This window comes from Drosophila subobscura, chromosome O, assembly GCF_008121235.1.
Source record: "Drosophila subobscura isolate 14011-0131.10 chromosome O, UCBerk_Dsub_1.0, whole genome shotgun sequence".
Classification (NCBI taxonomy): domain Eukaryota; kingdom Metazoa; phylum Arthropoda; class Insecta; order Diptera; family Drosophilidae; genus Drosophila; species Drosophila subobscura.
This window is the reverse complement of record NC_048533.1, coordinates 25,224,774-25,252,656: the sequence shown is the minus strand read 5'-3', so window position 1 is coordinate 25,252,656 and position 27,883 is coordinate 25,224,774. Positions and strand designations below refer to the sequence as shown.

The following is a 27,883-nucleotide window of genomic DNA, read 5'->3' as shown; positions in this document are numbered from 1 at the left end:
CTGTTTTCAAATTGTAACCAACTATTGAGACGGCTGCATACTCAAACGAACATGTTCCAGGGCTGATAAAACAAGAACCAGAGTTTGTTCACTGGATCATTATGGAGCCATGATTTGATCATTTGAGCAGCTGTTGAAAATAGTATCAAAACTCAGAACGGGATAAGTATGCTTTTCGTAAAAACTAATACTATTAAATGATTAATGAAGAAGGTCAAATCAAATATTTTAAATCGTTCGATGTGTATGGTGGTGGTTCCCAAAGTTCCTAGTTCGATAATCGATATTTCAGCGACCGTGCTTTGGTAGCCCTCGTCAGTACAGCCGCCATAACATGCCCAGCCCTGCAAAATAGATCGACGCGCTGCTCGGTTTAAATTGTAAATTTGAATTTGTGCAATAGATGAATAAGAAACAATTAGTGTCCAAAATTGATTAATATCAAGCGCGATCTTACTTTCCGATCGATTCGTTTCCTGCAAGCGAGAGAGAACAAGTCTGCGAACCGCTATTTTGGAGAAATGGAACACGCTGATGCGTCTTCGCTGTCCTCCGACCCTCACATTGATTACAAAACTCCAAAGAAGACCAACTCGCTGATCGACAGCGAGCAGTTGCTGGATAAGATAAATATCCTAACCACCAAACCGGAGAATCACTCGAACAATGCCAAGGTAAGCAGTGCATTGCCCACGTGCATCCGTGTGTGCGTGCACCCTGTGTGTGGTTTACAGTTAACGAGCATGCACACACCGTTAGTTTTGTGTTTAGCAGCAGATCTCATATGCATTTTCTTTCCTTTTATTTCCGATGCAGCTGCCAACCATCAAAGATTTTGTCATCATCAAGCCGATCAGCCGGGGGGCGTTCGGGAAGGTGTTCCTGGGATACAAAAACAACGACTCGAACAGGCTGTTTGCCATCAAGGTGATGCGCAAGTCGGAGATGATCAACAAGAATATGGTGTCCCAGGTGATAACCGAGCGGAACGCATTGGCCCTCTCTCGGTCGCCGTTCTGCGTGAGTCTCTTCTATTCGCTGCAGTCGCTCTCCTATGTGTACCTAGTCATGGAGTATATGGTGGGCGGTGATCTCAAGTCGCTGCTGGCCATGTACGGCTACTTTGACGAGGCAACCGCTCGCTTCTATGTGGCCGAGATGGCCATGGGGCTGCAGTATCTGCACCAGCATGGCATCGTGCATCGCGACATCAAGCCGGACAACATGCTGCTCTCGTCCACGGGACATGTGAAGCTCACAGACTTTGGCCTAAGTAAAATCGACATGCGACGCGATCTGGAGATGTCCGATCTAATCAACTGTTCGCCAAACCTAAATGCCCGGACACCGGGCCAACTCCTGTCACTTACCTCGCACTTGTCCTTTGGCTCGGAGAAGAAACTGGCTGAATATGGTTCCTCACTGACTGCCAACGTCGGCACGACCATGGGCACAGGAACGTCCAATTTGCTGCAGGCCATCAACAAGCATGGCCAGGCCATGGAGATGTCCGACAGTGAGGGCGATACCTCGCTCACCGATGCCGAAAAGACGAGCGACAGCAAAATCTCTGGCGTCTCGCCGTTCTACTCGGCCGAGGTGAATGAATCGATCACCCATACGTGTACAGCTCTCATTAATGTAAGTATTAGCAACAGCAGCAACCAGAATCTCATTCTCATAATCTCTGTTCTTTGTTTTGTTGTGCAGCCTCAGGACAGCAGCTCCTCGTGCTCCTTTCACACATGCACCTCGGCTGAGCTGAGCAAGTGCTCCCCACCGCTGGACTCCGGTGCAGCGCCAGAGCCAGTGCCTAGCAAGCGGCGGGTGGAATTCGCGCTGGACACGGTTGTATGCCAGGTGAGTAGACAACTTCCCTTGCCCAGTACTCAATTGCAAATGTGCTTAAATCTCTGAAAGGGCTGCAAAATGGCCGAACAGGACAACAATAATGGGGACAGCAGTAGCAATGGCAATGGCAAGGCCAAGTTGGAGAGCGCAAACGAGGCATCGTTTGAGTTTTCCATGGTGCGCAGGCGATCGCTCGACGAGGTGCGTTGTCAATGTCCTACGTCCATGTTTATGTCACTCTCTCTCTGTGTCTGTTTTGGCTGTGTGTGTCTCTGTTTCCTGTAAATCACTGAATATTCCTCCAACTCACTCAGTTTTATCTGGCATTCCAACAGCGTAATCGCAATAAAGGGCAGGAGGATTCCGGTGTATCGAGTCGAAAAGGCGACGACTACTCCGGTTGCCATCTGAATCAGAACAGCGAGAACAGCACTGCCTCCTCGATTGAGAAGAACACAGAGAACCTGAGCCACTCGAAGGAGGATTATAGCTGCTCGGACTACTCGCGCAGCTACAACATGACAAATGGCAACGAGATGAGCGGCATCCACATGAATTCCCCCTTTCGCAATCTCTCGAAACACTTTAAGCGACCCGATTTCCTGCGCGGCATGAAGCGGAAGATCAATCTGGTGAATCGCTCCAACAATATGTCCAGCATGGATGCGGATGGCTCCAGTTCGGGGAATGGCAGCACCAACACTGGCCTCACCCAGGAGATCGAGATACTCAACATTGGCAGCAGTACGCCCAAGAAGCGCAAGGCTCGCTCCTCGCCCATTCGTGGTGTGCTCAAGGTGCGCTCACTATCTGACGACGAAATGCCCATGCAGCATTTGCTAGGCTCCGAGGCGAACGTGACCAATGTTGTCTTCTCCACGCCCGTGTCCTCGCAGAAGCTGCCACGCCGTGACGGCGGACTGCTCGGCAAGCTGAAGGCCACACGCTTCGCTCTGCCCCTGTCCATCGAGAACAAGAAGCGGGAGAATGCGGCGACTGAGAAATTGTCGGGTGTTCAGTATCACCTGAAGCTGGCCGACGATCCCACAATGTCACCCATAAACCACGGAGCTGGTGTCATGCCAAAGACCCCCAAGAACATGAACATCAATACGCCTTTCCGCACCCCGAAGTCGGTGAGGCGGGGAGGTCGCGTTTCCAATGAGCGTATACTGGGCACACCCGACTATCTGGCGCCAGAGCTGCTGCTGAAGCATGGACACGGTCCCGGCGTCGACTGGTGGGCGTTGGGCGTGTGCTTCTACGAATTCATGACCGGCATTCCACCCTTCAACGACGAGACGCCCCAGAAAGTATTTGACAACATTCTTAACAAAAGTAAATGTCATTTTTGTGTGTGAAGATCGCATGATATTTCTATTATTTCAATTCTTTTGTAGACATTGAATGGCCCGAAGGCGAAGAGGCATTGTCCGTCGATGCCATGGAGGCTGTGGAGCTGCTGTTAACCATGGATCCCGCCGAGCGACCCGCGGCCAAAGAAGTGCAACAAATGCGGCACTTTGCGTGCATTGACTGGGAGAACATTGGCAATGCGGAGCCGCCGTTTGTGCCCACGCCCGACAATCCCACCGACACAGGCTACTTCGATGCGCGCAACAATCTGCAGCATCTGCAGCTGTCCAATTTTGCTGTGGAAGACTAACTTGACTCCTGCCCTAACCTGAGTCCCGGCTGTCTCTGGTAAACCCCCGCGCCTGCTTGTCCCCCCCAAAATGTTATTTATATTATGTCTGTATAGCAATTTGTGTTCTTTTGTTATCCGTTCGTTCGTTCGTTCGCCTAGATCTACGTATTTATATATTAATAATTCAATTATGCTCCTTTATAGTGAAGATTCTCCACGATCGTATATGATAATGTAACTACGCTTAAACAAATAGCTTCAAGTATATAAACACCTCGAGAGAGTGATCGTGAATTCATTTTTGGTAGAAAGTATGGATGGGATATCCATCCATCCACTCAGCATTCGCAATGCAAAAATCAATCACTTTATTTGCCCTAAATCTAGATATACATATATGTAATAAAGATAATAAAATCCCATAGAAAATAACACAACTGGCTGTTGGGATCGATAAGTGTTCACATGGAAATCGGAGAGAGCGCTACGCTGCTGCATTCAGTCGGAAATCAAAGTCCCACACCTCTGGAATGGTTGTCAGGTAGCTCTGGGCGTAAAATATGCCGATCAGGCGACAAACCAAATGGGGAACAGCACGCGCCTCGGGCAGGCAATGCTCCTTCAGCAGACTTATGGCATGCACAATCAGGGGCTTCACATCGGCGAACTTCTTGTTGGCCAGCAGCATGGACAGCTCCCGCATGCTGCTCTCGTACTCCTCGCAGGGCAGGCGTAGCTCACGGTTGGCCGGGCACAGCGAGAAGATGACGCAGGCCAGGCAGCGGGTCAGCACTTTTCGTCTGTCAATTAAAAAAACGTTTAGAAAATTGAACACTTGACAGAAATGCTCGTCCCACCTATTCGTAATGATCTCCGACCTGAGCCCAATGACGCCCAACAGGCCGTCGCCCCAGCCCTCGGCTTTTGTGGAGGCAATCTGCAGCTGACGCGCCAGCATATGGAGCGGCTTCTTCACGTGAGCATTAACCTGCAGTATTTGGCAGCCGCGCGAAATGATGGCGCCCCAGACGAGGGCCAGACGCGGTTCGGTCACCGGATTCGTCTTCAGGTTGTCCAGCAATTGGCTGAGGTCCTGCAGGAAGGTCACCTTGTCCCCGTCCGTGGCAATTTCCTCCATCTTGTACAGGACAAAGACATGCAGCGAAAAGAAGTAGCTGCCCTGCATGATCGGCATCAGTTCGAGCTTGGGCAGCGACATGCTCAACGCCTCAAACAGTCCTTGCCAACTGGGCGCATGCCAGGGCGCGCACTCCGTCGATGTGCGGAAGTAGCTCTCCACACTGGCCTCCAGCAGGCTGTAGATGCTGGCAATGTAGGTGTTCAAGTGTCCAATGGCTGGCAGGGCGGAGCACATCACCAGATTGCCCGGCGCACACTGCTGCTGCCACAACACCAGCGCCTTAATGTGGAGACTGCAAGAGGGATTAGAGACACGAAGAGGGAGCAGTTAAATGTCACACAACTCACATGGAAACCTCTTGGCTCTGCGTCTGTGTGGGGGCCACCAGTTCGAGCATTAGGTTGAGGGCCTCGCGGCGCTGCTCCTCGGGTGTACACTGCTCACTGCAGCTGCTGATGGCCCGATCGATGCTGTTCAACAGCTCCAAAAAGGCTTCGGAAAAGGCACGCTCCCCCTCTTTGGTGGCCAGCAATTTCTTGTGCTTGGCCCCACAGGCACGCTGCAACCGTACCATGGAGCGTGTGTACAGCATGCGCTTGGCAGTGCCCAAAACAACAGCATCTTGAGCGGAACGCTCGGGCAGCATGGCGCAGGCGAGACGTAAAAGACTAAGGGAACGGAATCGAGTTCATAAATGAAACGAAACCAAGACTATTGTGGAAGACTCACTCTAAGACAGCGCGATCCGCATAGTTGCTCTCGGCAGGCAGCTTCAGGACAATCGCTGGCTCCACGCTGGCCACAAACCACTTGAGCAGCTGCTCCAGCTCGCTGTACTCGACCAGATGCCAGGGATATTGAATGGCCTCCTCCAGGATTTTGCTCGTATTCGGATGTATGTGAATGTTCGGCTCAAAGGCCATCTTCACGAAAATGCCAAAGAGTCGCGACAGAACAGCCACCGGCTGTGGCATCTGTGCGAACCAGCTGCTCCAGTCGATCCGTATGAAGATGTGGCCCAGCATTGCATGCGACTCGGGCGTAAAGCGCTGCAGGCTCTCGTACAGCAGCTCGATATGCTTGGTGGGTGGCAGGAAGCGTTCCCAGGGCAATTGGGCCAGACCCTCGTGAATGGGGGCCAGCACATGGCCGGCCATGTTGGGCTGTGCAAAGTGGTGCACATACCAGGCGAACACATGCTCGAGGATCATGCTGGACGAGGGCAGGTACTGCAGCACTTGCAGGATGGTGGCCGTGAAGGAGCGAATCATGAGCTTGCTGCTGCTCACTTGCGGCTCGCTCCAAGGCAGCAGAACTTTGTTTTGGCCGGGTGTCAGCTGGCGTATCCAGTGGGCGACGCCACTGGCCGTCTGCTCAGTGTAGGGAATCAGCCAGGGGCCATAGGTCTCCACAATGGATCCAAACACAATGTCGCTGACTGGAAAGCAATAAAATGAGAATGGATCTAGCTGCAAATCAAGATTGAGGCTTACTCTGATCCGCCAGTAGCTCCTGATAGCTGCAGATAGCCGAGGCCAGCAGCATATGCCCGAAGCAGGTGAACCACAGGATCAGCGCCTTGCAATAGTCCTTGTGCTTGGGATACAATCCATGCAGACCGTGGTGCAGCCGCTCCTTCTGGAAGTGCCTGGAAAACAGCAGCAACGTGTCCGTGGCGGCCTTCAGGGTGAACAGCTTCTGGCGTCGTGCGAAGTCCAGCGACAGTTCGTGCACCTGCGGCTCGTATTGATCCATGGCCAGTTCCTGGCAATTGCAGGTGGCAAAGAGAGCGTTCAGCAGATCGACCAGCACGAGGGGCATCAGTTTCTGATCCGAGATGCGATCCAGCACCAGTTGCATTACCTCCCCGTAGTGCTGGGGGAAATCGTAGCAGAAAATGTGCACCAAGTGGCGACGGAATTGATCTTGCAGCAGTCTAGAGTCCGGCTGGGACCAGGCCTCCAGCCCCTGCAGCACCAGCAGCAGCAGGCCATTGATCTCGCTCAGCTTCGGCTGATACGCCTCCAGCCAGCTGAGCAAATCGAACTTGGAGAACAGCACAAAGAGGGTTTTGGTGTCGCAGCGCTTCAGATGCGAGTCAATGAGAAACTCGTACATGGGCAGAAAGTGCTCAACGTCCGTTCGCGAGGGCACAAAGACGGCGGCCAGCAGCTCGAGGAGATCGGGACGCTTGAGGGCCAGTTTGAGCACCGGCAGTCCCTGGGCTGCCTGATCGGCTTGCAGAAAGACCTAAACGACAACAGAGTGGCTCTGGAAATCGGATAATATTCTCTTCGCTGTTGTACTCACGCCCAGCTGCTCCAGCACTTGGAAGTAGAGGTCACGGGTGGGCTGAAACTCCATCGTCACTTCGTTGAGGCTCTCCACCAAGTGGTAGAATATGGCCACGCCCAGATCTGTCACCCTCCTGCCACTTGGAGCCTGCAGCAGAGCCCCAATACAGAGGCCAAAGTCCTCGATGCATTGAGCAAACCGATCAACATTCGCGGCCATCAACAGCGCCTCGAGACTCTTCTCATGCCGATCCCTGTTCAGCTGCTGCTTGCGGAATATTTTTTCGTTACGCCGTATATGCTCCGGCCTCAATGTGATCTGAGCGGGCGCAGTGCAGGTACGATTAAAGAGCAGGGAGCTGCATTCCTTGCGCCTCGTCTCGTCGTACGGCACCATCTGGTACATGGCCCGCACATCCTGCAGGTAGTTGAGGTTCAGCGAGTTGAGCTCCGAGGTCATATAATGATAGTTTCTGCAACCAACAAGAAATAAGTTCCAATTTAAACGAAACCTTGGGCAAAACTCACTTGGCAGTCGAATGAAATATCCCAAGGAGCTTCTTCAGCTGAAACACAATGTCAGCATCGACCGGTGGCGCTCGGACTGGCTCGCAGCGAGCGTGGGCCGGAATGGGAAGGCTTTTCTCATAGGTACTTAAAAGGCTTTTGATATGCTGAGCTGGCAACTGCCGGGCCTTGGGCTGCACCGGACTGCGCGGCGGCCTTTGGCTGGCCAAGCGAAACACTTTGCGTCCCCACTGATCGGCCTGATGACGCTGCTCCTTGCGCAGCGTGGCGAGGTACAGGAACTCTGTCCAGTGGTTGACATGGCCGCCAAGCAGCTCCCGCAGCTTCTCGCTGTTGTACTGCGGCGGCAGCTGTTCGGCGTCGCTGGTGAATCGATTGATTTGAGTATCCTCCAGCCAGAGCCCACAGTTTTGCATCAGCTTGCAGCAGCTGCGGTAGAAATGGGCCAGCGAGTCGTCACTGGCAAACTTGAGGGCCAGAGCAGCGTAGTACCCTTCGGAGGATTTCAGCTGTCCCTTGATGGTCTTCATCAGGGGCACATTGTGCTCGTAGAACTTGTCTGAGACCCCAAAATTGTGACTGAAATTGAGAGATTCGCCCTCGCTGGGCACTCGCCACAGATAGAGCTCGAAGAACTTCTGGCAAACGATGGGAAAGAGCGCATGGCTGGTGTCCATGCTGGCCAGCAGCTGAGCGTACTTAAAGACCACCAACTGGTTGGGCGGGAAGGCATTTGTTTTGCTCAGCGACAGAGTTTTCTTGAGTGCCGCCTCCATGGGCTGAACAGAGAGCTGGCGCATAAGCTCCGGCCAGAGGCGTGTGTCCACCAGCCGGAACTCTATCTCCAGCAGCACCAGATTTAGCCAGCAGTTCTGCGGCGAGATGAGAGGTTTGCGCGAGACGGAGGACTGCTGGCCAAAGAATGCCTTCAAGGCGGATGACTTGGCGGGTGTCTTCCACTCGCTGCAGTCCTGCCAAAGAGGAGTGCGGTATTAAATATGGTCTGTGGTCTGCTGTTGTCTCTTCATACCTTGTAGAAGTTGTAGAAGAACTCCACAGCCTGGGCACGACAGTCGGGAAACTGGTAGGAGATGCACAGCATTCGGTCTAGCAGGTACAACAGATTCGCATTCTGTGACCAGCCTGGCAACGAAGTGAAGCAATTCAGCCAGATGTTGAGCAGATTGAGCGGCGAGCAGAGGCCATAGCTGGGAGGCAGAAGAGCGTGAGCTTAGCATTCATTGGTGCCACATTATACCCACCTGGTATAGGAGATAATCTGATGATGCAGCATGTTATCGAGCAGCTCCAGAATGGGGCCTATCGAATTGGCATAGACCATGTCCTTGGCCAGCTTAAGGTACGTCCTATCCGCATTGAGCAGCGTCAGCAGCAGCCTCTGGAAGCTGTCAAAGCAGAGGGCTATAATCAGAGACTCACATACATGGCGCACGTCTTACTTCTCACAGTGGGCCAGCGTCTCGGGTGTCTCCAGAAACAGCGGAACAATCAATTCCAGACAGCGTATGGTCGCCGCATGCCGATGATCCAGCAGCAGCTTCTGCAGCAAGTCGAAGCCATGCTGGCAGATCAGCGGTATGGAGTGCCCGTGCAGACTGACGAGCATGCCCACATACAGGGCCAAGGGTCGCTGCTCGGCCACACCCTGGAAGATCATCTCCATGTTCTCCAGTGCGGGTATGAAGAGCAGCGGCTCTGTGGGATGCTGCAACGTTCGCTTCACCGACTCCACGCCTTGGTCCATCAGATGGAGACGCAGCATGGATATCATGCGCCAGCACCAGTTGGTGAACTGCTCCCGACTCGATTGCGTCGAGTCAATGAGCGACGACACCTGACGCACGCTCTCCGAAATGCCCGAAGCACCAATCACCTCCGGGGCGTACTTGTTGAGCGCCTCATTCACCAGATACGCCATGCGCACGTGTATGTTGTGGGGCAGAAAGAGGCGACCTTCGATATCAAAGCCCCAGTTGAGGTGGCTGATGATCAACCGTGCCAAATGACTCTCCGACGACTGGTAGTCAAAGTGCAGGAGCCAATTGGAGAGCACCTCGAAGCTGTCCATGCAGGGGCGCCAGGCATCCAGGGGCAGCGCCTTGAACAGATACGCCGCCTGGTCGACCTCTCCGTAACGAACCTTCAGCTGAACGAGGAAGCAGCCCAGGAGATCCTCTTGCATGAGGTTGGCCAGCATGTCGCGGGCTGTCTTATAACAAATCTCTCTGGTCGGCCGATGGATGTAGCCCATGTGGAAGATGTGCAGACAAATCGCCTTGATGAGGCTCCAATCTTTGGTGCGATTCCGGTCGTTGGCCATCTCAAAGAAAGTCTGCAGCAGGTAGTACATATCCTCGGGCGCCACATCCGCATTGGCCTGATCGAACTTGCTCCAAAAGTCGTCGGCCTGGCAGGCGGCCTCCGCATTGCCCACCAAATCGGTGGACAGATCCGTGGGAAAGCCCACATTCAGATAGTAGAAGAGATGCCAAATGATCTCAGCGTCGAGTGTGCCGAACGGCAGCGTCGAGAAGTACTGCCAAGTGCCCAGATTGCGGGTGCGATAAATGTAGCCGCAGGCTCGTAGAAGCAACGCCTGCAGCTCCACCTGAATCCGTTCGTAAAGCTCTGAGGATTTGCTCAAGTTGTTGTGCCTACAAAGGGGGATCGATCATTTATGGGTAACATCTTTGAATGAGTGAAAATAAAACTTACAGAAAAAGCTCATTATAGTCGAAGACGTACTGCAGCGTGTGACGTACCAGGCGACCCAATCGCTTGGCCAGCTGCTTGTATCGCTCGTTGTTGTATGTCAGCATGCCCTCGCCCAGCGTCTTGACCAGTTGGGCAAGGAAAACCACAACGGAGAGCATTTGTTGACCCGTTATCATATCCGGCTCGATGATGTAGTCGTCCAGAAACTTTTCTATTCGCATTGCCGATCTAAAACAGGAGAAGATTATCAACTAAAGCTCTCACAGAACAGGAGTTCTCCTTCGTTCTTACGTAAAGATCTTCTCGAATGGAAGTTGGTTTAGCAGCGCTATCAGATCACTCTCCTTGAGACCAATGCAGTCGCCGGTGGGTGTATGTGCGTCTTCGCCATCCGAGTCGACCACTGTCCAGCAGTCTGCAGCGCCCGTCGACCCCGACAGCTCGCGGTGCGCTTGGGCCTGGCTCTTCAGATACTCATTGCGTCTTTTCACAGGCATCAATAGGATCTGCAGCACAGCCATGCAGTGATTTAGTTCCGGCGAGTTCAGGCCCAAGGGCAGCTCATTCTGCTGACTGCCTCGGCTTGGCAGCCTCATGCCGGGCAGCTGCAGGAATTGGGCTGCCCACGAGCCCACGCCATTAGGGCAACGGAGTATGTTGAACAGCAGGAACCAGTGATCCTCCTTGGTGGCCAGCAGCAGCTGCAAAGCAATCAGCTTGCGCAGCCACGCCTTCAGATCCTTGTCAAAGTTCTGCAAAGAAAAATAATTAGTTGTGTCTCCCAATTTCCATTGTCTTTGATTCTTTTTCGATCAAACTTTTACCACATTTGGACTGGGCCGTCTGACAAAGCTGAACAGAATGGAGATGGCACCGCGCAGCTTCCCCACAAACTGGAGAGCCGCCGCATCCAGTTGGGAGCTCAATGAAATGGCTGCTTGGGCATCGACATGGGGATACGAGAGCAGTTCATTGATCATCTGGTCGATCTTCACGTTGGTTATCTTCGCTGTGATCAGATTGTTCGTGTAGGTGTGCGAAACCAGGTCGTAGAGGCTTGTAAAGACCACTTGCGTCAGCTCCAGCTTGATTTGGTCCACTTCTATGGTTCTGTGGAGACCAAGAATTAAAACATCATTCGAAAGGGGAAATCATCTTGGCATGGCACTCACTCGTAGGTAATGCTTTCCTGCACCACGTTGCCATCGCCACAAGTGCCGCGAAAGGTGCGACTCACTGACTTTCGCTCCCAAATCTTCTCCTGCGCCTCCACACAGGCTTTTCGCAGCTTCTCCACATCGTGCAGATTCGAGGTTAGTTTGCTCTGCAGTTGATAGTATTCCAGGAGCGCAGCATAGAGGGGATCTGCTTCGCTCGACTCCAGCAGCGAGTTCATGAGGAATTCCAATTCAAACTGCTTGGCCAGTTCCAGATCCGGGCAGTCGTAGATTTTCCGCAGCTGCTCGGCGTCCAGTGGCTTGAGGTTGCTGCGCACTAGGGCAAATCCTACTGGCTGGCAATCGGGCTGACGAAACACAATCTTCGATGAATGCTCTTCGATCTGGGCATTGGACAGCTTCATGGGCTGGAGATTCGGATATTGCACTATTTTAGCACTGCTTGAAGGCGGTGCACTGGGTGCACTTGGTTCTAGCTGCACTTCCGGTTCCGGCTCGGGTTCTGCCTCTGCCTCTGGCTGCGTCGGCACCTCCAATACATCGCTGGAAATGCAGCAATCGTGACTAATGATGCCCTCTGCCCCGCTGCTGCTGCTGCTGGCCAACGCAGCGACGCGCTCAAACTCTTCCAAGAGCGAAACATTTTCTGTGGCCCTTTGTTCTGGTGCTGCAGCTACACTACTTGTTGATAACTCGTCGTCATGTTCTTCTTCCTCTTGCAGGCTTAGTCTCTGCGACTGCTGGCTCTCGCGCTGAGGCTTCTTCGTTTTCTGGAATTACCAATCTCTCATTTCATGCTGCTCCGTTGCATCCATGTGCTTACCACTTTCTTGGGCTTCGCTAGCGTGGCCATTATTATCCTATTCGTTCATTTGATTTGCGGACTTCTGCTCCACCCTCTGCTTTTGCGTTTTTTATTTATGTTGGGGCCAAAAAGCGCCGCACAACAAAAGCAGTGTGACTGACCCTCGGAAATATACCATAATATACCACAAACTTGATCGAATATACTAAATTGAATACGAATATATCATAAATCATGATTGAAGGAACTATTAAACTTTTTGTTCTATTTTATAGTAATTTATTATGAAAGCCGATTTAAACAGTAGCAACAACAAATGAGCTTCAATAAAATTCTTCTTCATAATTTTCGTGTAAATTTAAAGCAGCCAAGGCCAAGTCCCAGACGGATTTTGTTGACAATTTTGACGGAGTGCAAGGAGTTGCTGCTGGCTATGATTTTATGGTTTTATTATAGCCAATCGCCAATTTAGTCGAGCAGCTGCAGTGCCAAGGTAGAGAGACACTGCCACTGCCTTTGGGAAGCAAACACATTTCCTCTCTCTTGTATTTTAAAAAGATTTATTTACAAAAGAATATTCAAATGAAGAATTCCTTATACAGAGGAAAACCTGCATGCAAAAACGGCTTCGAAACTAATTTACGCTCGCTCTTGTTGCACTTGTAAAAGTATTAAAGTATGTATAATTATAAGAAGTTCCATCTCGTGTGTGTTTTGTTTTCATTTAAAAAGCTTACTCTAATATATTTAATTACGAATTCATTTAAGACTGTTCGGGAGGATAGCACAACTGTTCCCAGTGGACATCACACACCGTGCCCATTATTCGGTTTAGAAATCAATTCTGTTCAGGTTACAAATGGTTAAACATATGTATATAGAAAAACTAAATGCTGTAAATAAAACAAGCACATAATCAGGGGTTACAGGGATGGGGGTGGTAAATGACCCAAAAAATAGTTAAAATAGGTTACATATTCATAGAGTCATATCTTAATAGCCATAGAGCTGTTTGTATTGCGTTAAGGTGGTTAAAATCATTTCCTTCTTTTACAGTTGATTTTTTGTTGAGTGGTGTCCAAATTGGTTTTGTTTAGAATTAGTCTTCAATTATTATTATTACAGGTATTAGATCTTAAAATTTAAAAACATCCATCTATATTTTACATACATTTTCGCGTCAATGTATCATTTGTGTGATTCCAATTGAATTAATTATACACATACATATTATATTACAGATGCATTTCACAATCTGTCTGTGTATTTTCGTGTGAGCGGGTGCAGGTGCAGGTGAAGGGAACGGTAACGTTAACGGGAAGAGAATGGCGGTCAGAGCGGTGGATTACGGGGAACGTCTGTCTGTCTGTCTGTAGCGCACACAGTGCAACATTGAAAATCCAGCATCGATTGCAGCTTATGGCGCTCCTCATTATCATCAATCAATCAAGGACTGGAAGACACGAACCTATTTTATATCATTTCACTTTTGGGTACAGAACGCATTAAGTTGTCAGTTGGGGAGAAAAATGGAATCTGTGTTTCTGTGGGGGGTGTTTTGTTTTTGTTGTTGTTAACTCTTAAATGATTGCTTGTAGTTGGCGGCATCATTTGCCTGAAGATGGTAGATGCTGCAACGCACTGATTAGTAATTGGATTTTGCGTCATCCGATCGGCCTAATTCCACACCTTCGGCGTTGCATGCTCACCGCCATCGACGGAATTGTTAACGATTTTTGGTTCACCTGCAAAAACACAAACCACAAATAAGTTTCGATAATTTTTAAACGAGTTTGATTCTACTCACCATTCACATTAAGCTCGGATTTGTTGATTGCACTGATGGGCTGTGCCTCCTTAATGGGCGTCTCTGACACGACAGCATCAGCAGCCGCCAGCGGCTCCGGCTTGCTAACATCGTTTGTGGCAGGGGCAGGCGGGGCAGGAACCTCAACAGTTGGAGTGGCTTTCTCCCCCGTTGTACTTTCGGCTTCCTTGGACTCTTCGGCACTTTCTGCTGGCTTAGGCTCTTCCGTGATTTTGGACTCGTCTGAGCTTTCTGCCTTCTTTCCATCCTTGGGCTCGGCTGGCACATCCTCTTTGACCTCGGTGGCGACTTCATCGACAACATTATTGCTTGATTTTGTTGCTTCTGCGCTTGGTGCGACCTTTTCGGCGACAGTTGTGAATCGAACAGTTTCTGTACTGCTCTTGGAACTAGAATCAACCTCCATGGGCTCCGGTGAGAGTTCCCGGGCAGGTTCCGATTGCTTTTTTGGCTCCTCTGCTGGCTTCTCAGCATCGGCAGGTGCAGGCTCTGAAGTACTGGCGGGTGCGCTTTTGGCTTCCGTTTGATTGTCTGACGCTGTTGGTGCTTCTGCTGGCTTCTCCTCATCCACTTCCATGGCTGCGGGAGCTGATTCCGCGACGGCAGCAGTAGCAGGAGTGTCTGTGATAGCACCATTTTCAGGGTCATCGTTACTTTTCGGTGGGTCTTCAGCCTTTGGCACTTCCTCTGGCGTTTTCTCCTTTACCTCGGGCTCATCTTTACTTGGTTTTCCCTCCTCCACAGCGTGATTCTGTTTCTCTTCGGGCACGGCTGCCAGCTTGGCAGCACCACCATCTGGCTGATCCTCACTTTCGACTTTCTTGGCATCCGTTTCTTTTTCAACTGCTGGCTCCTCTTCCTTTTCGGGCTCTGTGGTGGTGGCTACAACAGCCTTCTTGGGAGTAGCTTTAACTGGCTTCTCGTCCTTCTTCACCTCCTTCTTTTCTTTCTTGGGAGTAGCCTAAAATTAATCGTTTCGTTAGATTCGAAATTCTATTGTTTATACAATAAATTAAATAACTACTCACCTTTGGCTTGACCGACTCAACCACCTCTGCATTGGGCTTCTCCGGCTCTTGGTCGAGCTCATCGCTGCCTACGTCCAGCTTGCGTGCACCGCGACCTTTCCCGCCGCCCCCGCTCTTGGTGGCTGTCGTCGGTGAGGTACGTGCCTTCTTACTGGGCGGCGGTGTAACAGCCTCAGCGGCCCGTGTCGGTGTGCCGCGAGTACTGGATCGCGTGCGACGTCCACCCTCTAGCTCCAGGCTGCCGCCCATCGTTCGTACCAGCTCCTCGCTTTCCCGCTGTGCCCGCTCAATAAACGATCGCCGCTTAGGTGTGCGTTTCTGCAATAGTTAATAATAATATATAAGTAATGGTCAAATACCCGCTCAGATGATTTCTAATACTCGAAAATAATTCCCACTGTTAACTGACATTGATCTGTGCCATTAAATATCGCTTATGGGACCCCACTGATTAAGTATTAAACCCTAAATAGCCATCGAATAACAAATTAAACTCGAATCTAGAGCGCAACGTACTCCATTCATCCACTCATGCAAATGCACATTCCTACATGTGTGCGAGTACAGTGCCTACCAGATTACAACGTACATCCGTTCGAAGCGCTGCAGCAATGAAATTGTTGATAACAGCGTTTATTATAAATTCTCAGAAATTAGCTATCCTACAAATACATAGATATAATATTATTTGTTGTTTATCTTTGCAACACACACAATTTAAATCTTCATTTATTGAAATTTCCAGAACATTATTTTTACGACTGCGTGTTAACAAGCGGGTGCCACTGTGCATTTGTGTGGTAAAGTACAGCAAACAACAAAAAGTCGAAAAGAGAACAAGCAAAAATAAAAACAAACGAGACGCAGCGGCAAAACGTGCGTCCAAAAGGGAAACGCCGATTGCTTGCTCACTAACGGCAACAGCAACGAGTACATACACACACACATCGTACAATGTATCTTCCACGGGGGAGTGGAGTTTTGGAAAAAGCGCGCGCACACGAGGGCAAGTAGCAGTAGAAAGAAACGTAAATAGAAAATGGACAATAAAACGCAACACACAAAGTGCACACACAAGCCGTGTTGTGTGTACATGTGTGTACGTTTTTATTTTGGAAAATTACTGAACAATCCTGCGCTTATGTTCCCCTAGGTCCCCCATAGCACCCAAAACAGTCGTCATAGATAATTCGGTTTGGTTTATTCATTTGTGTGCGTGGAACTGCGCGCGCTCTTATCGCTGCGCTGTTAATTGTCACTAAATATGTATATGTGCAACGCTACTTACGGGTGTTTTTTTCTCATCCAACGCCGCCTCCTCAACACTACTGTTGTCCAGCACCGTCTCCGGCTTCTGTGCGCCAGTTTCGTCGGACATTATTTGGCTAAGGAAATGTTTCCAGGCACTTCTATACTATTATGATTAGGTTTTATTGCGAAACCGTGTGTATTTCGCAATATTTTAACTTCAGACTGCTTCGGCTGCAGACTCTGGCACTGACGAGTTTATTCCACTCTGTCCGCTTGTACACAACTACAGGTAAAATCTACACGCTGGGCAAAGCGTGAACCCGCAAATTTTATAAATGCCGGATACGTGTACTGCAACACAAATAACCGATCGCAAATATTGTATTAAATTGCGAAAAACACTTGGCTATAATTTTCGAATATTGTTTGCAATACAAAATTCCGCCTTTTACACTCTTTTGTGTTTTTTAAATCGCGCTTGTAAACGTAACTCAACTGCTTCTGTTTTAGTACTGCACAACGGCATTTTCTGGCGGCCTTTTTTGTCAGTGTTGTCGGGCGACGTCGGTTCAGTGTTTCGAAACGCCTTAAAGGTCACTCCACGCGGCGCAGCTCCGTTGCATTGTTATTTTTATTTATACATCCCGAAGTAGCAAAAATGGTCTCACAGGAGCAGATCGAAGCCATTGGCGGGGTGCTGAACAACAAGGACAGGCCATTAAAGGAGCGGTTCCGTGCCCTCTTCACACTGAAGAATATTGGTGGCAAAACTGCCATTGATTCCATTAGCAAGGCATTTGACGATGATTCAGCCTTGCTCAAGCACGAATTGGCCTACTGCCTGGGACAGATGCAGGACCCAAAGGCGTTGAACATACTCACCAAGGTCTTGAAGGACACCACACAAGAGCCGATGGTTCGCCACGAAGCTGCCGAGGCCATGGGCGCCATTGGCCACGCAGACGTGCTGGCCATCCTCGAGGAGTACAAGAAGGATCCCGTCGTCGAGGTGGCCGAAACATGCGCCATCGCACTGGACCGTGTACGCTGGCTTCAGAGCGGACAGCAGGTGGCAGACAACAATCCCTACGCCTCCGTGGATCCCTCGCCCCCGACGGCCGGCGACAAGAGTGTGGCTGAGCTAAAGGCCATCTACCTGGATGCCAAGCAGACGCTGTTCGATCGCTACCGGGCCATGTTCAGCTTGCGAAACTTGCGCACAGAGGAGAGTGTCCTCGCCATAGCAGAGGGACTCAAGGATTCGTCTGCCCTGTTCCGGCACGAGGTGGCCTTTGTTCTGGGCCAACTGCAAGAGCCTTGCAGCATTCCGTACTTGCAGGAGAACCTAGAGGACCACAAGGAAAATGAGATGGTGCGCCACGAGTGTGCAGAGGCTCTGGGAGCCATTGCCTCGGACGAATGCATACAGATTCTGAACCGCTATGCGGACGATGAGAAGCGTGTGGTCAAGGAGAGCTGTGTGATTGCCCTGGACATGTGCGAGTACGAGAACAGTCCGGAGTTTCAGTATGCCGATGGCCTGACAAAGCTGGATGGGACCAAATAATCATATTTAGCATTTGAATTTATTTAACTGTATATATTATTTGTAAATTTGTATTGTTGAATCACGGTACGTGATTGCCCAGAATCTAATCTAATCGGTCGGCAGTAAAGCGAATCGAAACGTGACTTTCAAAGGGTTTAAATTTCTTGAGATAATTTTTAGTGTTTACTTGAACGTAGGAACTATCAAGTTACTCGTAGATTTAATCTAAAATCGCAGTAGGGAATAAATAGCACTTTTTCTTTAAAAGCACCGGGCTGCACTAGTGTAGGGTTGCGTTTATGTATGGTATCGATAGTGAATGTATTTATTTGCTTTTCTTGGGATTTAGCTAGTATTTACCCTCATAGTTTCCATCGTTTCGTCGATTTAATCCCCTCTTTTGTAAAAACCACAACTTGCGCATTGCAAATCAAGAAAATCTGTACCTCTTTTGAATCGAAAATGCATCGAAAATCGATTGTCCCGATAAGCATGCTGGGTACCGTACTAGCGCTTTTTTCATTAATTTCTGTAGCGATGGCGGCCAACAAGGAGCGTACTTTTATCATGGTTAAGCCCGATGGAGTCCAGCGTGGACTCGTCGGCAAGATCATTGAGCGCTTCGAGCAGAAGGGCTTCAAATTGGTCGCCCTGAAGTTCACCTGGGTAAGAATATAATTAAATTAAGAAATCAATAGCGGCGCCCCCACGCTTTCTGGCGCATCGTGTTTAACCTCAAAGTCGGCGCCGTCAGGTGTGGGAGCGTTAGCACTTTGACATGTGTGTTTAGAGGTCAAGAAAACAGTGATAGCGTTACAATAACTGTTTTGTAATCATTGCAGGCCTCCAAGGACCTGTTGGAGAAGCACTACGCCGATCTGTCGGCTCGCCCCTTCTTCCCCGGACTTGTCAACTACATGAACTCCGGTCCAGTGGTTCCCATGGTGTGGGAGGGCTTGAATGTGGTCAAGACCGGCCGTCAGATGCTTGGCGCCACCAACCCCGCCGATTCCTTGCCCGGCACCATTCGCGGTGACTTCTGCATCCAGGTGGGCCGCAACATCATCCACGGCTCCGATGCCGTCGAGTCCGCCGAGAAGGAGATCGCCCTCTGGTTCAACGAGAAGGAGCTGGTCACCTGGACTCCAGCTGCCAAGGACTGGATCTACGAATAAAATGTCAGTCATGTGTAGAATCTGAATCTGCATTTGCCTCTCACTTAAGTTATACAGAGTACAGAGATTCTTCAAAAGAAATAAAATTCCATCATTCTTATAATAGTACTCTATTTTATTCAGTTATGTACTCTAACCACTCGCTGGTAGGGTTCTCTGTTGGTAGCACCCAGCCGCGGGGTATGCAGGAGCCTCCTTTTCCTTGCGTTATATAAGAATCCCATATGGAACTGCAAAACAAATTGGATTACTTGAGAGACCTGAGGCTCGAACTGGGTGTTCTAAAACCTACCGTCGCCTGAGCAACTCGGCCTTATATCCTAGTCCCCGCTTCTGAATAGATGAGGGTGAGCCAAAAAACACAATGTCCCATTGGCGTTCTCTAGCTGGCGCCTTGGACTCGATGATTCTGCCAGTCGTAGTCTCCTGTTGCACCCGGCTCCACGCCGTGCGCATGGACGCCAGCTTCTCGGTTAGTTTGGCCTTATCTCCGCCACGGGCCTCACATAACTTTTCCAGAAGGTCCAACCTCTCCAACATGCTGGCGGCGTCATGACGCCTTTTTAAGTCGATGTCCTCCGCTTGCTTTCCTCTTGGAGCAGGACGGGGCTCGTCGGGGGGATTTGGTACGGGATCCTCTCTGACAACGCCTTCGGCTGCTTGCTGTTCTTTGTTCCTTTGTCTGAATTTCCAACGCCTGCGTTTTCTGCGTCGTTGGATGCCGGCAATCTTTGCAGCCGTTTTAGAGTCATCAACTCCGCTTGGTGGGGCATTGCTAACAGTCGAAAATTCTCGTATATCGCCAGCAGATTCTGCAATATTTGTCTTTATTTCGCATAATTTCGGAGTTTTCGCCGGCATTTTAAGCAGTGTTAGAAAACGTCAAAGGCGGGCACAGCTGTTTGGCTGATGTTAATTTATTAAATAATATTATATTAATGCGAAACATGTAATTAGGGAAGCATAATTAAATACTATTGAGGGAACGTTTAAAGATTCGCTTGCCGCCCGCCATGGACTTAAACCGCCAGCACACCCTTGGCTTCGGTTAAGATCTCTGCAGCCTTTGTGTACGTCTCCGTCTCCTTGAGATCCACCTCGTCATCGAGGAATTTCTGCAGCAAGTCGAACTCCTTTTGCAGTCTGGAAAGAAAGAGGCGAGAAGTTAACCATTTGGCAGGCAACTCTTATACAATGGAAATACCTGCGCTTTGAGTCCGGAATCATCATCTCACACTCCTCGATGACCTCCTGCTGCTTGCGCAGGACATGGTCATCGGCTCCATCGTTCCTGAACTTCTCCAAACGTGTGCGTTCTATGTTCACTTCCTTCTCGTACGTGGTCTTTTCCTTTGACAGGCGCTTAACGACACCCGTTTTAATAACCAATTGCCTGATGCGTGGATCTGCCATTTTTGAGCTCGCACCGGATTATTGGTATTTCAAGTGAGTAAAATTTTAGTTAGTTAGATCACAATTATTTTGATAGTTTATGAACAGCCGGCTGAAGTTGTGCTTGCTTTCCCTTTGTTTGTGCCTTTTAATAAATACCGCCTGTGAGTCAGTTCCAGAGCTGCCAGAATTCAAGATCTTGAAAAAGTGGCATTCACAATAAACTCCGAAGGCCGTTGAGTTCAAACATCCAAAACTTGTATATAATATGGAACATATTCTGTCCCCTTTTATAAATGTTTTTGGCCTATTTACACAGACATGAGTTACAAAACGATATTTGAGTTAACTCAGAATTGGCGTTTACACTTGCACAAAGATGAGTTGTAGAGAATTGGCTGCGGTTTGTTTACAAATCTCGATAACAATAATCTGCAAAATTTTGTTGAGATGGATCTCCAACACACCCTGAGATTTCCAAGATTTACCCAATTCGAGGATAATTTCTTTCCCAGGTTGGGAACAATGCTGATCACTTTTCGCAGCATGTTGCTGGCCCATACTATTTAGTTTGCAAAAGGTACTTACGTAAGTGAAAATTCCCATGTGGCTCGAGAGAAAATTCCCTACGGACAAGAGAGAAACTCCTCGAGGGACATTCGAAAAACGTGTGTATGTGTAATACCTTATTTTCTTGAATATTTCTTGAATTGAATTTAGTGGACGGATGAAATTCCCGTAAAAAATACATTGAACTCATTTTCGTATACCGTTAGTGGCCACTTTGTTTGTTTTCCCTTTGTTTGTGACTTTTAATATGCCGCCTTTAATTTTTAGAGCTGCCACCCTTTCAAAAATTGCCATTCACAATAAACTCCGAAAGCTGTTAAATTTAAAATGTCCTAAATCTTATATAAGTTTGAAAACTCTCTGTTCACATTTTCAAAGGGTCTTAGTTTTGGTGAAAATGAAACAATTTGTTGAATCGATTTATTTGGTATTTTACGGTTAAGCTTCCTTTATTTTTCTCATCATTTAAAAGATCTTTTTATCAAGCAACATGTGTTCAGTATCCATGAATTTTGTTTGGTGTTTTGGCTACAATTAGATGTGTATAAATTCAGAGAATGGTTATGGGGGGCAATGAGCTGCGATTAACGTATATATTGTGTGTAGTATGCAAATGCAAATGAGGCTCGAACGAACATTTAGAATGTTTTGTCAAAAACCGCATGATTATGTTTGTGTGTTATAATATTTTTTTGTAATACTTCTTAAGCATTTGTCTTTTGGTTTCAAGAGAAAATTTTGAATTCATTACGAATGTAGTCTTTTTGGTTGTTGTTTCAATGAAGCATTTAAAGAGAAGGGGACAGGGCTGGGGATGGGGCCATGGTTTAAAACTAAACTCTGAAATTACAGTGTGTAATAGATTTTAAATCGAATGCCTCCGACTTGACTTATCAAAAGTATAAAAAGTGTTTAAAATCCATTTGGTGACACGATGGGGGTGGGGGGCCATGATGGGCTGATAGGATATTCATTTAATGGCAGATGATGAGATGTCGATGCGGATGTTTAATAAAATTTGTATTATTAGTAATGATGGATGAGCGTATATCGATGAGGCTAGCAGCAAGCTACAGTGGCATATTGGTTGGCTCCCTCCGCTTCTGCTTCTGCTCCTGCTCCCGCTACTGCTACTGCGAAAGGTTTCCTGCGAAAGGACTTGCGATGGCGATACAAATTCAGATAGATGCAGTAGATGGCAACGTTGAGTGCGACAAGCGACTGGGCGAACGGAAAGGATGCTGGATACTCGTCCGACTTGCCACCATCGCGCTGGGTGGGCAGAAGGATGCCATCGACTCTGCTGTTGCTCCTGCTAGCAGGCTCCACGCTAATTGTGTGTGTGATTATTATTAATTGTAGTATTTGTTCGATTTCATATAATATTTGCATGCAGCAGTTAGTATTGGTAATTGATGTTTCTACTTGTTCTTCTTCTCCCGCGGTTGCCACTGTTTCTGGTTTTGATCGTCGATTAGATATTATTAAGTTTTTGAGATGTGTTGTTGCTGTTGCTGTTGCTGTTGCTCTAGCCGTTTGCTGCTGGGATTCTTGAGTGATGCTGTTGTTGCTGTTGCTGTTGCTGCTCTCGCTTATGTTGTAGGTCTGCTGGCACCCTAGTTATTTCTTCTTCTGTGCCTTCTCAGCGGCTTTTGTGACTTTGCCCGAGGTCGTTTCTTTAAAGTTGACGGACTTGATAACGCCAACGGCGACCGTTTGGCGCATGTCGCGCACGGCGAAGCGCCCCAGCGGCGGAAACTCCTGGAAGCTCTCAACGCACAGCGGCTTGCTGGGCACCAGCACAATGATTGCCGCATCACCCGACTTGATGGCCTTCGGCTCGGTCTCCGTTGTCTTGCCCGTACGACGATCGCACTTCTCCTTGATCTCCGCAAACTTGCACGCAATATGAGCCGTGTGGCAATCCAAAACGGGAGTATATCCATTGGCTATCTGCCCAGGATGGTTGAGCACAATTACCTGTAGAAATGGAAGTTCAAATTTGAATCAGTTTTCCACATTCCTTGGACGGCAGCAAGTCCCTACCTGAGCGGTAAAGTCAGCAGCTCCACGGGGTGGATTGTTCTTGGAGTCGCCAGCCACATAGCCACGTCGCAGCTCCTTCACCGAAACGTTCTTCACATTGAAGCCCACATTGTCGCCCGGCATGGCTTCGGTGAGCGCCTCGTGATGCATCTCCACGGACTTTACCTCGGTGACCAAATTAACTGGCGCAAAGTTAACGACCATTCCTGCAACGAGAACGTATACATTTATACATACAGAGTGAGGTTCTCTATCTGTCGGTTGGCTGGGTTGTGGGTGCAAGTGGGAGTGCAGCACGGGGTTGCCCTGCCTCGCTCTCGGCGCTCTAATAATGCATACATGCGCAGGGCTTCGTGTCGAGCTTCGTTCGCGGCGGCGGCAGTGGCACCCAAATGCCGACCTAAATTTAGCTGCCCAGCACTTAATGGCAGAGAGTTTGAATGCACAACTAATCATGTGGGTGGTGGTTGCATGCATTAATCAAGAAACGTATTGTGATTCCGTCCTGCCTTCCGCTTACCTGGCTTCAGGAGGCCCGTCTCCACACGACCCACGGGTACGGTGCCAATGCCGCCAATCTTGTAGACATCCTGCAGGGGCAGGCGCAGGGGCTTGTCGGTGGGACGCTGTGGCGGCAAGATCGCGTCCAGCGCGTCAATCAGGCACTTGCCCTCGCCCTTGCCCTCCTTGCGCTCCACGGTCCAGCCCTTGAACCAGGGCATCTTCTCGGAGGGCTCCAGCATGTTGTCGCCGTGCCAGCCCGAAATTGGGACGAATGCCACCGAGGCCGGATTGTAGCCGATCTTCTTGATGTACGAGGACACCTCCTTCTTGATTTCCTCATAGCGCGCCTCGCTGTAGGGCGGCTCGGTGGAGTCCATCTTGTTGACGCCCACAATGAGCTGCTTGACGCCCAGCGTGAAGGCGAGGAGGGCGTGCTCGCGGGTCTGGCCGTTCTTCGAGATGCCGGCCTCGAATTCGCCCGTGCCCGCGGCCACGATCAGGACAGCGCAGTCGGCCTGCGAGGTGCCGGTGATCATGTTCTTGATGAAATCTCTGTGGCCGGGCGCATCGATGATGGTCACATAATACTTGGCCGTCTCGAACTTCCACAGAGCAATGTCGATGGTGATGCCGCGCTCGCGCTCCGCCTTCAGCTTGTCCAGCACCCAGGCGTACTTGAACGAGCCCTTGCCCATCTCCTGGGCCTCCTTCTCGAACTTCTCAATCGTGCGCTTGTCAATGCCGCCGCATTTGTAAATCAAATGTCCCGTGGTGGTGGACTTGCCCGAATCGACGTGTCCAATCACCACAATGTTAATATGGATCTTCTCCTTGCCCATCTTCGCGTGCTCTTTACTCCAGATGAATGCAAATCAACGATGCGGCGATGCGGCTGCTTCTTTCTCTACATATAACGGGATACAAAAAAAAGAAACAAGAGAATGGGCGAGAGAGAACAGACATAAGGATATACAGATGCATGTAGTGTGTGTATGTGTGCATGTGGGTAGGTGTAGGGTGTGGGTGTAGACACAAAAAAGAAACCGTTGCATACATGTCGCAACGATTTCCGGACACAAGACGAAGAATACTGTGCAAGCAGTGCACACACTGGGCAAGCAGTTCACTGCAGTGGAAGTGCCACTCACCTATTTATTTATGACGATTATCGCTGGGCGCTGCTTTGCGGTCAGAACTGTTGACAAATCCACTGGCTGCTGAATCCTAGAATATATTTTTATTTATTAATTGTTGGATTATTATGCACTGAATACTAATGGAGAGTTATGTCCTGCTGCAGACACGGCAAACGACTGATTCTCGGCGTTTCTGCAACCCGGTCTAAAAAATCAATAACGAGCCCCAGACAGAAACAGAAGCCGAGCAGAGGCTTGGAGCTTGGCAGCCGAGAGCAGCTCACACGACTGGCAATGCACTCTCAGACCGTCCACAACGCCCCCAAACCCCCGCCAAGCAGTCGAAACAACACGGAACACATTGCGGCAGGCAGAGAAAGTGTCGCGGGTGGGTGGGCTACCAAAAAAGAGTGAGCTGAGGTGAGGTGGCGGCCAAGTGCTGGCTCAAATTGCTCGAATTAGCTTTCCCATTAAGATGGAGATGGATAGGGCAGATTTATGATATGAACAGATTATGAGGCATTTGCACGAAAAGGCAGCAAAATCAATGATGACGTCGCCGCCTCACGCGTCGGTGGGTGGGTGTTGGGCAAAGCGAAATAAAGAGTCTATGCAAAGCATCGGCATTCGGGGACATTCGTGTGTGTCTCTGGGCTGCTCTCGGCGGCAGGGTATAGCTATTCGCGTTGCTCAAAAGGGTGCAAAAACTGCACAGACAGACAGAGACAGAGCCAGAAAGAGAGAGAGAGAGAGGAGAGAAGAGACACACCACACATGTAGAGAAAGAGATGCACTTGCTCGGCAGCGGTCTGGCCTGGCTCATCGTTTAGCATCGATTCTCGTCGGCCGCCTGACGTCTTGGATAAACTTGCAGCCGAACGAACACACACACACACACACTTGCTGCAGCACACACTCACACACACTGGCACATGCATAGGGCGTTGTGATTTATTTTCTACCCTAGTGACAATTTTTACTTTGCGAATTTTCCTCATTTATTTTTAAACTCTGTATTTGCGTCGAAGTGCAAATTGCACGAAAAGAAGACACGAGAAAAAGGGAAATGTAAAAATACTCTGGCATGCTAAATCTCACACACACACACACACACACACAGCGATGCAGAAATGCAGATGAAGCGGGGCGGTAGAAAAGGGGGAGGTATGATAATCTGCAGAGCATGTGTCATATGCAAAATGCACATGCTTTTTAGTTCGACTGATGAAAATCCCCATAAAAAGCAAGGAAAGCACTCAAAAAGGCAAAATAAATCAAGGAACACCTCACACACTACAACACAAACAAAAAGTTGCTGCAATTCTTTGCCAAAACGGCCGCCATGTTGGAAATTAAATGTCTCAACCGCAAAAAAAAACTAGTTTAATTCGGTTGAAAATGGAGCAAAAAGAGCAACAGAACTTGAATCCTTATTCGCGTCATCGAACACTTTTCACCGCCATCGTTATTTATGCACGGACTCTTATGCAAAATGTTATAGGACACCGGCCGGTAATGCAACTTTTCTGCACACACAGACACACACACACTGGCATACACATGAAACTGCACCGAAACTGTCGTCGTTGATTGTATAAAAATTCAAGTCAATCGCTTTTCATACCACAAAAAAACGGGCAAATATTTATGATTATTCACGAAATATCCAATGCCCCACACTTGTTTGGTTAATTGACACTCGGAAAATCAATCGATGCCTATTAATATTGGCAATTTTCAAGAATTTAACTAGCCCCATTTGCGGTTTGCGTGCACTTACCTCGAAATCAGAAAACGGAAAGAGCGAAAAGTTTAACGGGAGCCTCGTCGGCGATGGGACCGCGGACTTTGCTATAAAATATACCCACAGGAATATACCGCAATATACCAAAACAGCCGTGAAATATTCCGATGAGCCATAAAGCAGGTGCACTTTTTATAGCAGGTGAACAACTTGTGTTAAGCCGGGGAAAACTTGTAATTGGTCTTGTAAATCCTTGTTACTTGGACAAAGAGCCCCACGATATCTTTCATAATTGTCGTGATTAGACCGACTGGTCTACAATGGGTTAATCGTGCTCCGTTCATGATCGGAAATCATATTTTTCAGTTTTGAAATTCGGTGTAATATTCCTAGCTAACTGGGAATCTTTTCTACTCAATTTTCTACTAGTTTGGCTAATTGCAACGAATCTCTTTTACTTGTACCCTTCCTTGTGGAGACTTGCAGCAACAAAGAACAAAAATGTTGGCGTATCCGTATAGAATGTATTCAAAATATAAAGTAAGATCTAAATATTACATGAAAAGGCCAAGTTATGCCGAAAGTATCCACTGAACTAGGCTATTTATTTTTCATTTCCATTCACTGTCTGACTCGTACTCCGGCCAATCTGGCTTCACGCCAGCCGGCAGCTTCTTCTGCTCCAAATAAACATTGAACTGCTCGGGAATGGACATAAATCTGCGAAGCTTCAAGCGAAACTGCCTCCATGTCAGCTGGTTATAGTTCTTCCGATCCGTGACCATTGCCTTGTAGTTGAACTTGTATTTGTTGAGGAAATAGGAGAGCTCTTTAATGACACCTTTGGGTAGTCTGCAGGAATCAAAGGAATATAAAAAATGATCATAATCGCAGAAGGTTCCTGTTTACCTGAACTCTGGGTCTGCGCGCTCGCTAGCCAATTGCTCCAGTTCCTCTACCACATGGAGACGTTTGGGCCCCTCCACGAGAGGCGCTTTCTTTATGCCCAACACCAGGCGCTCCTCCTCGTCGAGTTCCTCCTCCACGAAACCGTTCACAATTTTAGCCGCTTGAAGTCGCTCCTTTCTGTAGCTTGGTATCGCGATTGCCTTGTTGGGATCCTTGGCCAATCCCATTTCGCTGAAGTTGGTGCCCACACGCTGGCCCTCAACCCACATTTTCTTCAGAGTGGGACTAAGCGAAAAAAAGTTAATGGCGTTCCATGAGGACCTTTAAAAAGTTCAACTTACTCCTTGATTTTGCCAGTAGAACTGCGTGTTTTGTTGAGTGTTTTACGGTTTACACTGTAGCGATAGTGCTTGCCTTTGTGGTTCTTGCGAATCTTCATGGTTTATCTGTTTATTTCTTAAATTTCTTTACTAAAAAACAAAAACAAGCTGTTGCAGCTGCACGTGTGCTGTGCAGTGTGACCGCAGACTTATCGATCAAATATACCGCAACCTGAATGTTTACCAAAAT

The 27,883-nt window shown here is 48.9% G+C and overlaps 9 protein-coding genes across 10 annotated transcripts; 3 read left to right on the top strand and 6 right to left on the bottom strand.

The window, feature by feature from the left end:
* The first annotated feature begins 316 nt into the window (after nt 1-316).
* Nucleotides 317-3,843, top strand: LOC117899647 (serine/threonine-protein kinase greatwall). Of its 2 annotated transcripts, XM_034809822.1 has the most exons (6): nt 319-674; nt 817-1,641; nt 1,711-1,860; nt 1,921-2,052; nt 2,187-3,189; nt 3,252-3,843. In XM_034809822.1, exons 1-6 carry the CDS (start codon nt 522-524, stop codon nt 3,515-3,517), a joined length of 2,529 nt encoding a protein of 842 aa, XP_034665713.1. In that variant the 5' UTR covers nt 319-521; the 3' UTR covers nt 3,518-3,843. The 2 variants fall into 2 exon arrangements, with proteins under 2 accessions (XP_034665714.1, XP_034665713.1); XM_034809823.1 differs by lacking the exon at nt 1,921-2,052 and having other exon boundaries at nt 317-674.
* Nucleotides 3,833-12,331, bottom strand: LOC117899645 (ectopic P granules protein 5 homolog). Its single transcript, XM_034809821.1, has 15 exons — nt 12,200-12,331; nt 11,371-12,146; nt 11,023-11,308; nt 10,490-10,950; nt 10,199-10,426; nt 8,923-10,137; nt 8,725-8,868; nt 8,493-8,670; nt 7,463-8,433; nt 6,951-7,407; nt 6,134-6,890; nt 5,370-6,078; nt 4,988-5,308; nt 4,357-4,932; nt 3,833-4,299 (listed from the first exon to the last, which is right to left on the bottom strand). Exons 1-15 carry the CDS (start codon nt 12,227-12,229, stop codon nt 3,984-3,986), a joined length of 7,425 nt encoding a protein of 2,474 aa, XP_034665712.1. The 5' UTR covers nt 12,230-12,331; the 3' UTR covers nt 3,833-3,983.
* Nucleotides 12,332-12,893: 562 nt separating this feature from the next.
* Nucleotides 12,894-16,791, bottom strand: LOC117899649 (cell surface glycoprotein 1). The gene is made up of 4 exons (XM_034809828.1): nt 16,326-16,791; nt 15,038-15,355; nt 13,989-14,970; nt 12,894-13,926 (listed from the first exon to the last, which is right to left on the bottom strand). Exons 1-4 carry the CDS (start codon nt 16,413-16,415, stop codon nt 13,859-13,861), a joined length of 1,458 nt encoding a protein of 485 aa, XP_034665719.1. The 5' UTR covers nt 16,416-16,791; the 3' UTR covers nt 12,894-13,858.
* Nucleotides 16,792-16,861: 70 nt separating this feature from the next.
* LOC117899652 (deoxyhypusine hydroxylase) lies at nt 16,862-17,980 on the top strand. Its single transcript, XM_034809832.1, has one exon. It carries the CDS (start codon nt 16,947-16,949, stop codon nt 17,853-17,855), a length of 909 nt encoding a protein of 302 aa, XP_034665723.1. The 5' UTR covers nt 16,862-16,946; the 3' UTR covers nt 17,856-17,980.
* A 334-nt stretch (nt 17,981-18,314) lies between these two features.
* On the top strand, nt 18,315-19,117 carry LOC117899653 (nucleoside diphosphate kinase). Its single transcript, XM_034809833.1, has 2 exons — nt 18,315-18,503; nt 18,680-19,117. The coding sequence occupies exons 1-2, from the start codon at nt 18,330-18,332 to the stop codon at nt 19,010-19,012; spliced, it is 507 nt and encodes a 168-aa protein (XP_034665724.1). The 5' UTR covers nt 18,315-18,329; the 3' UTR covers nt 19,013-19,117.
* On the bottom strand, nt 19,110-19,873 carry LOC117899411. Its single transcript, XM_034809398.1, has 2 exons — nt 19,305-19,873; nt 19,110-19,242 (listed from the first exon to the last, which is right to left on the bottom strand). The coding sequence occupies exons 1-2, from the start codon at nt 19,871-19,873 to the stop codon at nt 19,128-19,130; spliced, it is 684 nt and encodes a 227-aa protein (XP_034665289.1). The 3' UTR covers nt 19,110-19,127.
* Nucleotides 19,874-19,900: 27 nt separating this feature from the next.
* Nucleotides 19,901-20,546, bottom strand: LOC117899655 (tubulin-specific chaperone A). Its single transcript, XM_034809836.1, has 2 exons — nt 20,217-20,546; nt 19,901-20,155 (listed from the first exon to the last, which is right to left on the bottom strand). The coding sequence occupies exons 1-2, from the start codon at nt 20,423-20,425 to the stop codon at nt 20,032-20,034; spliced, it is 333 nt and encodes a 110-aa protein (XP_034665727.1). The 5' UTR covers nt 20,426-20,546; the 3' UTR covers nt 19,901-20,031.
* An 858-nt stretch (nt 20,547-21,404) lies between these two features.
* On the bottom strand, nt 21,405-24,743 carry LOC117899650 (elongation factor 1-alpha 2). Its single transcript, XM_034809829.1, has 4 exons — nt 24,673-24,743; nt 23,541-24,428; nt 23,021-23,226; nt 21,405-22,954 (listed from the first exon to the last, which is right to left on the bottom strand). The coding sequence occupies exons 2-4, from the start codon at nt 24,361-24,363 to the stop codon at nt 22,595-22,597; spliced, it is 1,389 nt and encodes a 462-aa protein (XP_034665720.1). The 5' UTR covers nt 24,364-24,428; nt 24,673-24,743; the 3' UTR covers nt 21,405-22,594.
* Nucleotides 24,744-26,908: 2,165 nt separating this feature from the next.
* LOC117899654 (nucleolar protein 16) lies at nt 26,909-27,835 on the bottom strand. Its single transcript, XM_034809834.1, has 3 exons — nt 27,655-27,835; nt 27,314-27,598; nt 26,909-27,256 (listed from the first exon to the last, which is right to left on the bottom strand). The coding sequence occupies exons 1-3, from the start codon at nt 27,750-27,752 to the stop codon at nt 27,016-27,018; spliced, it is 624 nt and encodes a 207-aa protein (XP_034665725.1). The 5' UTR covers nt 27,753-27,835; the 3' UTR covers nt 26,909-27,015.
* Between the last annotated feature and the right edge of the window lie 48 nt (nt 27,836-27,883).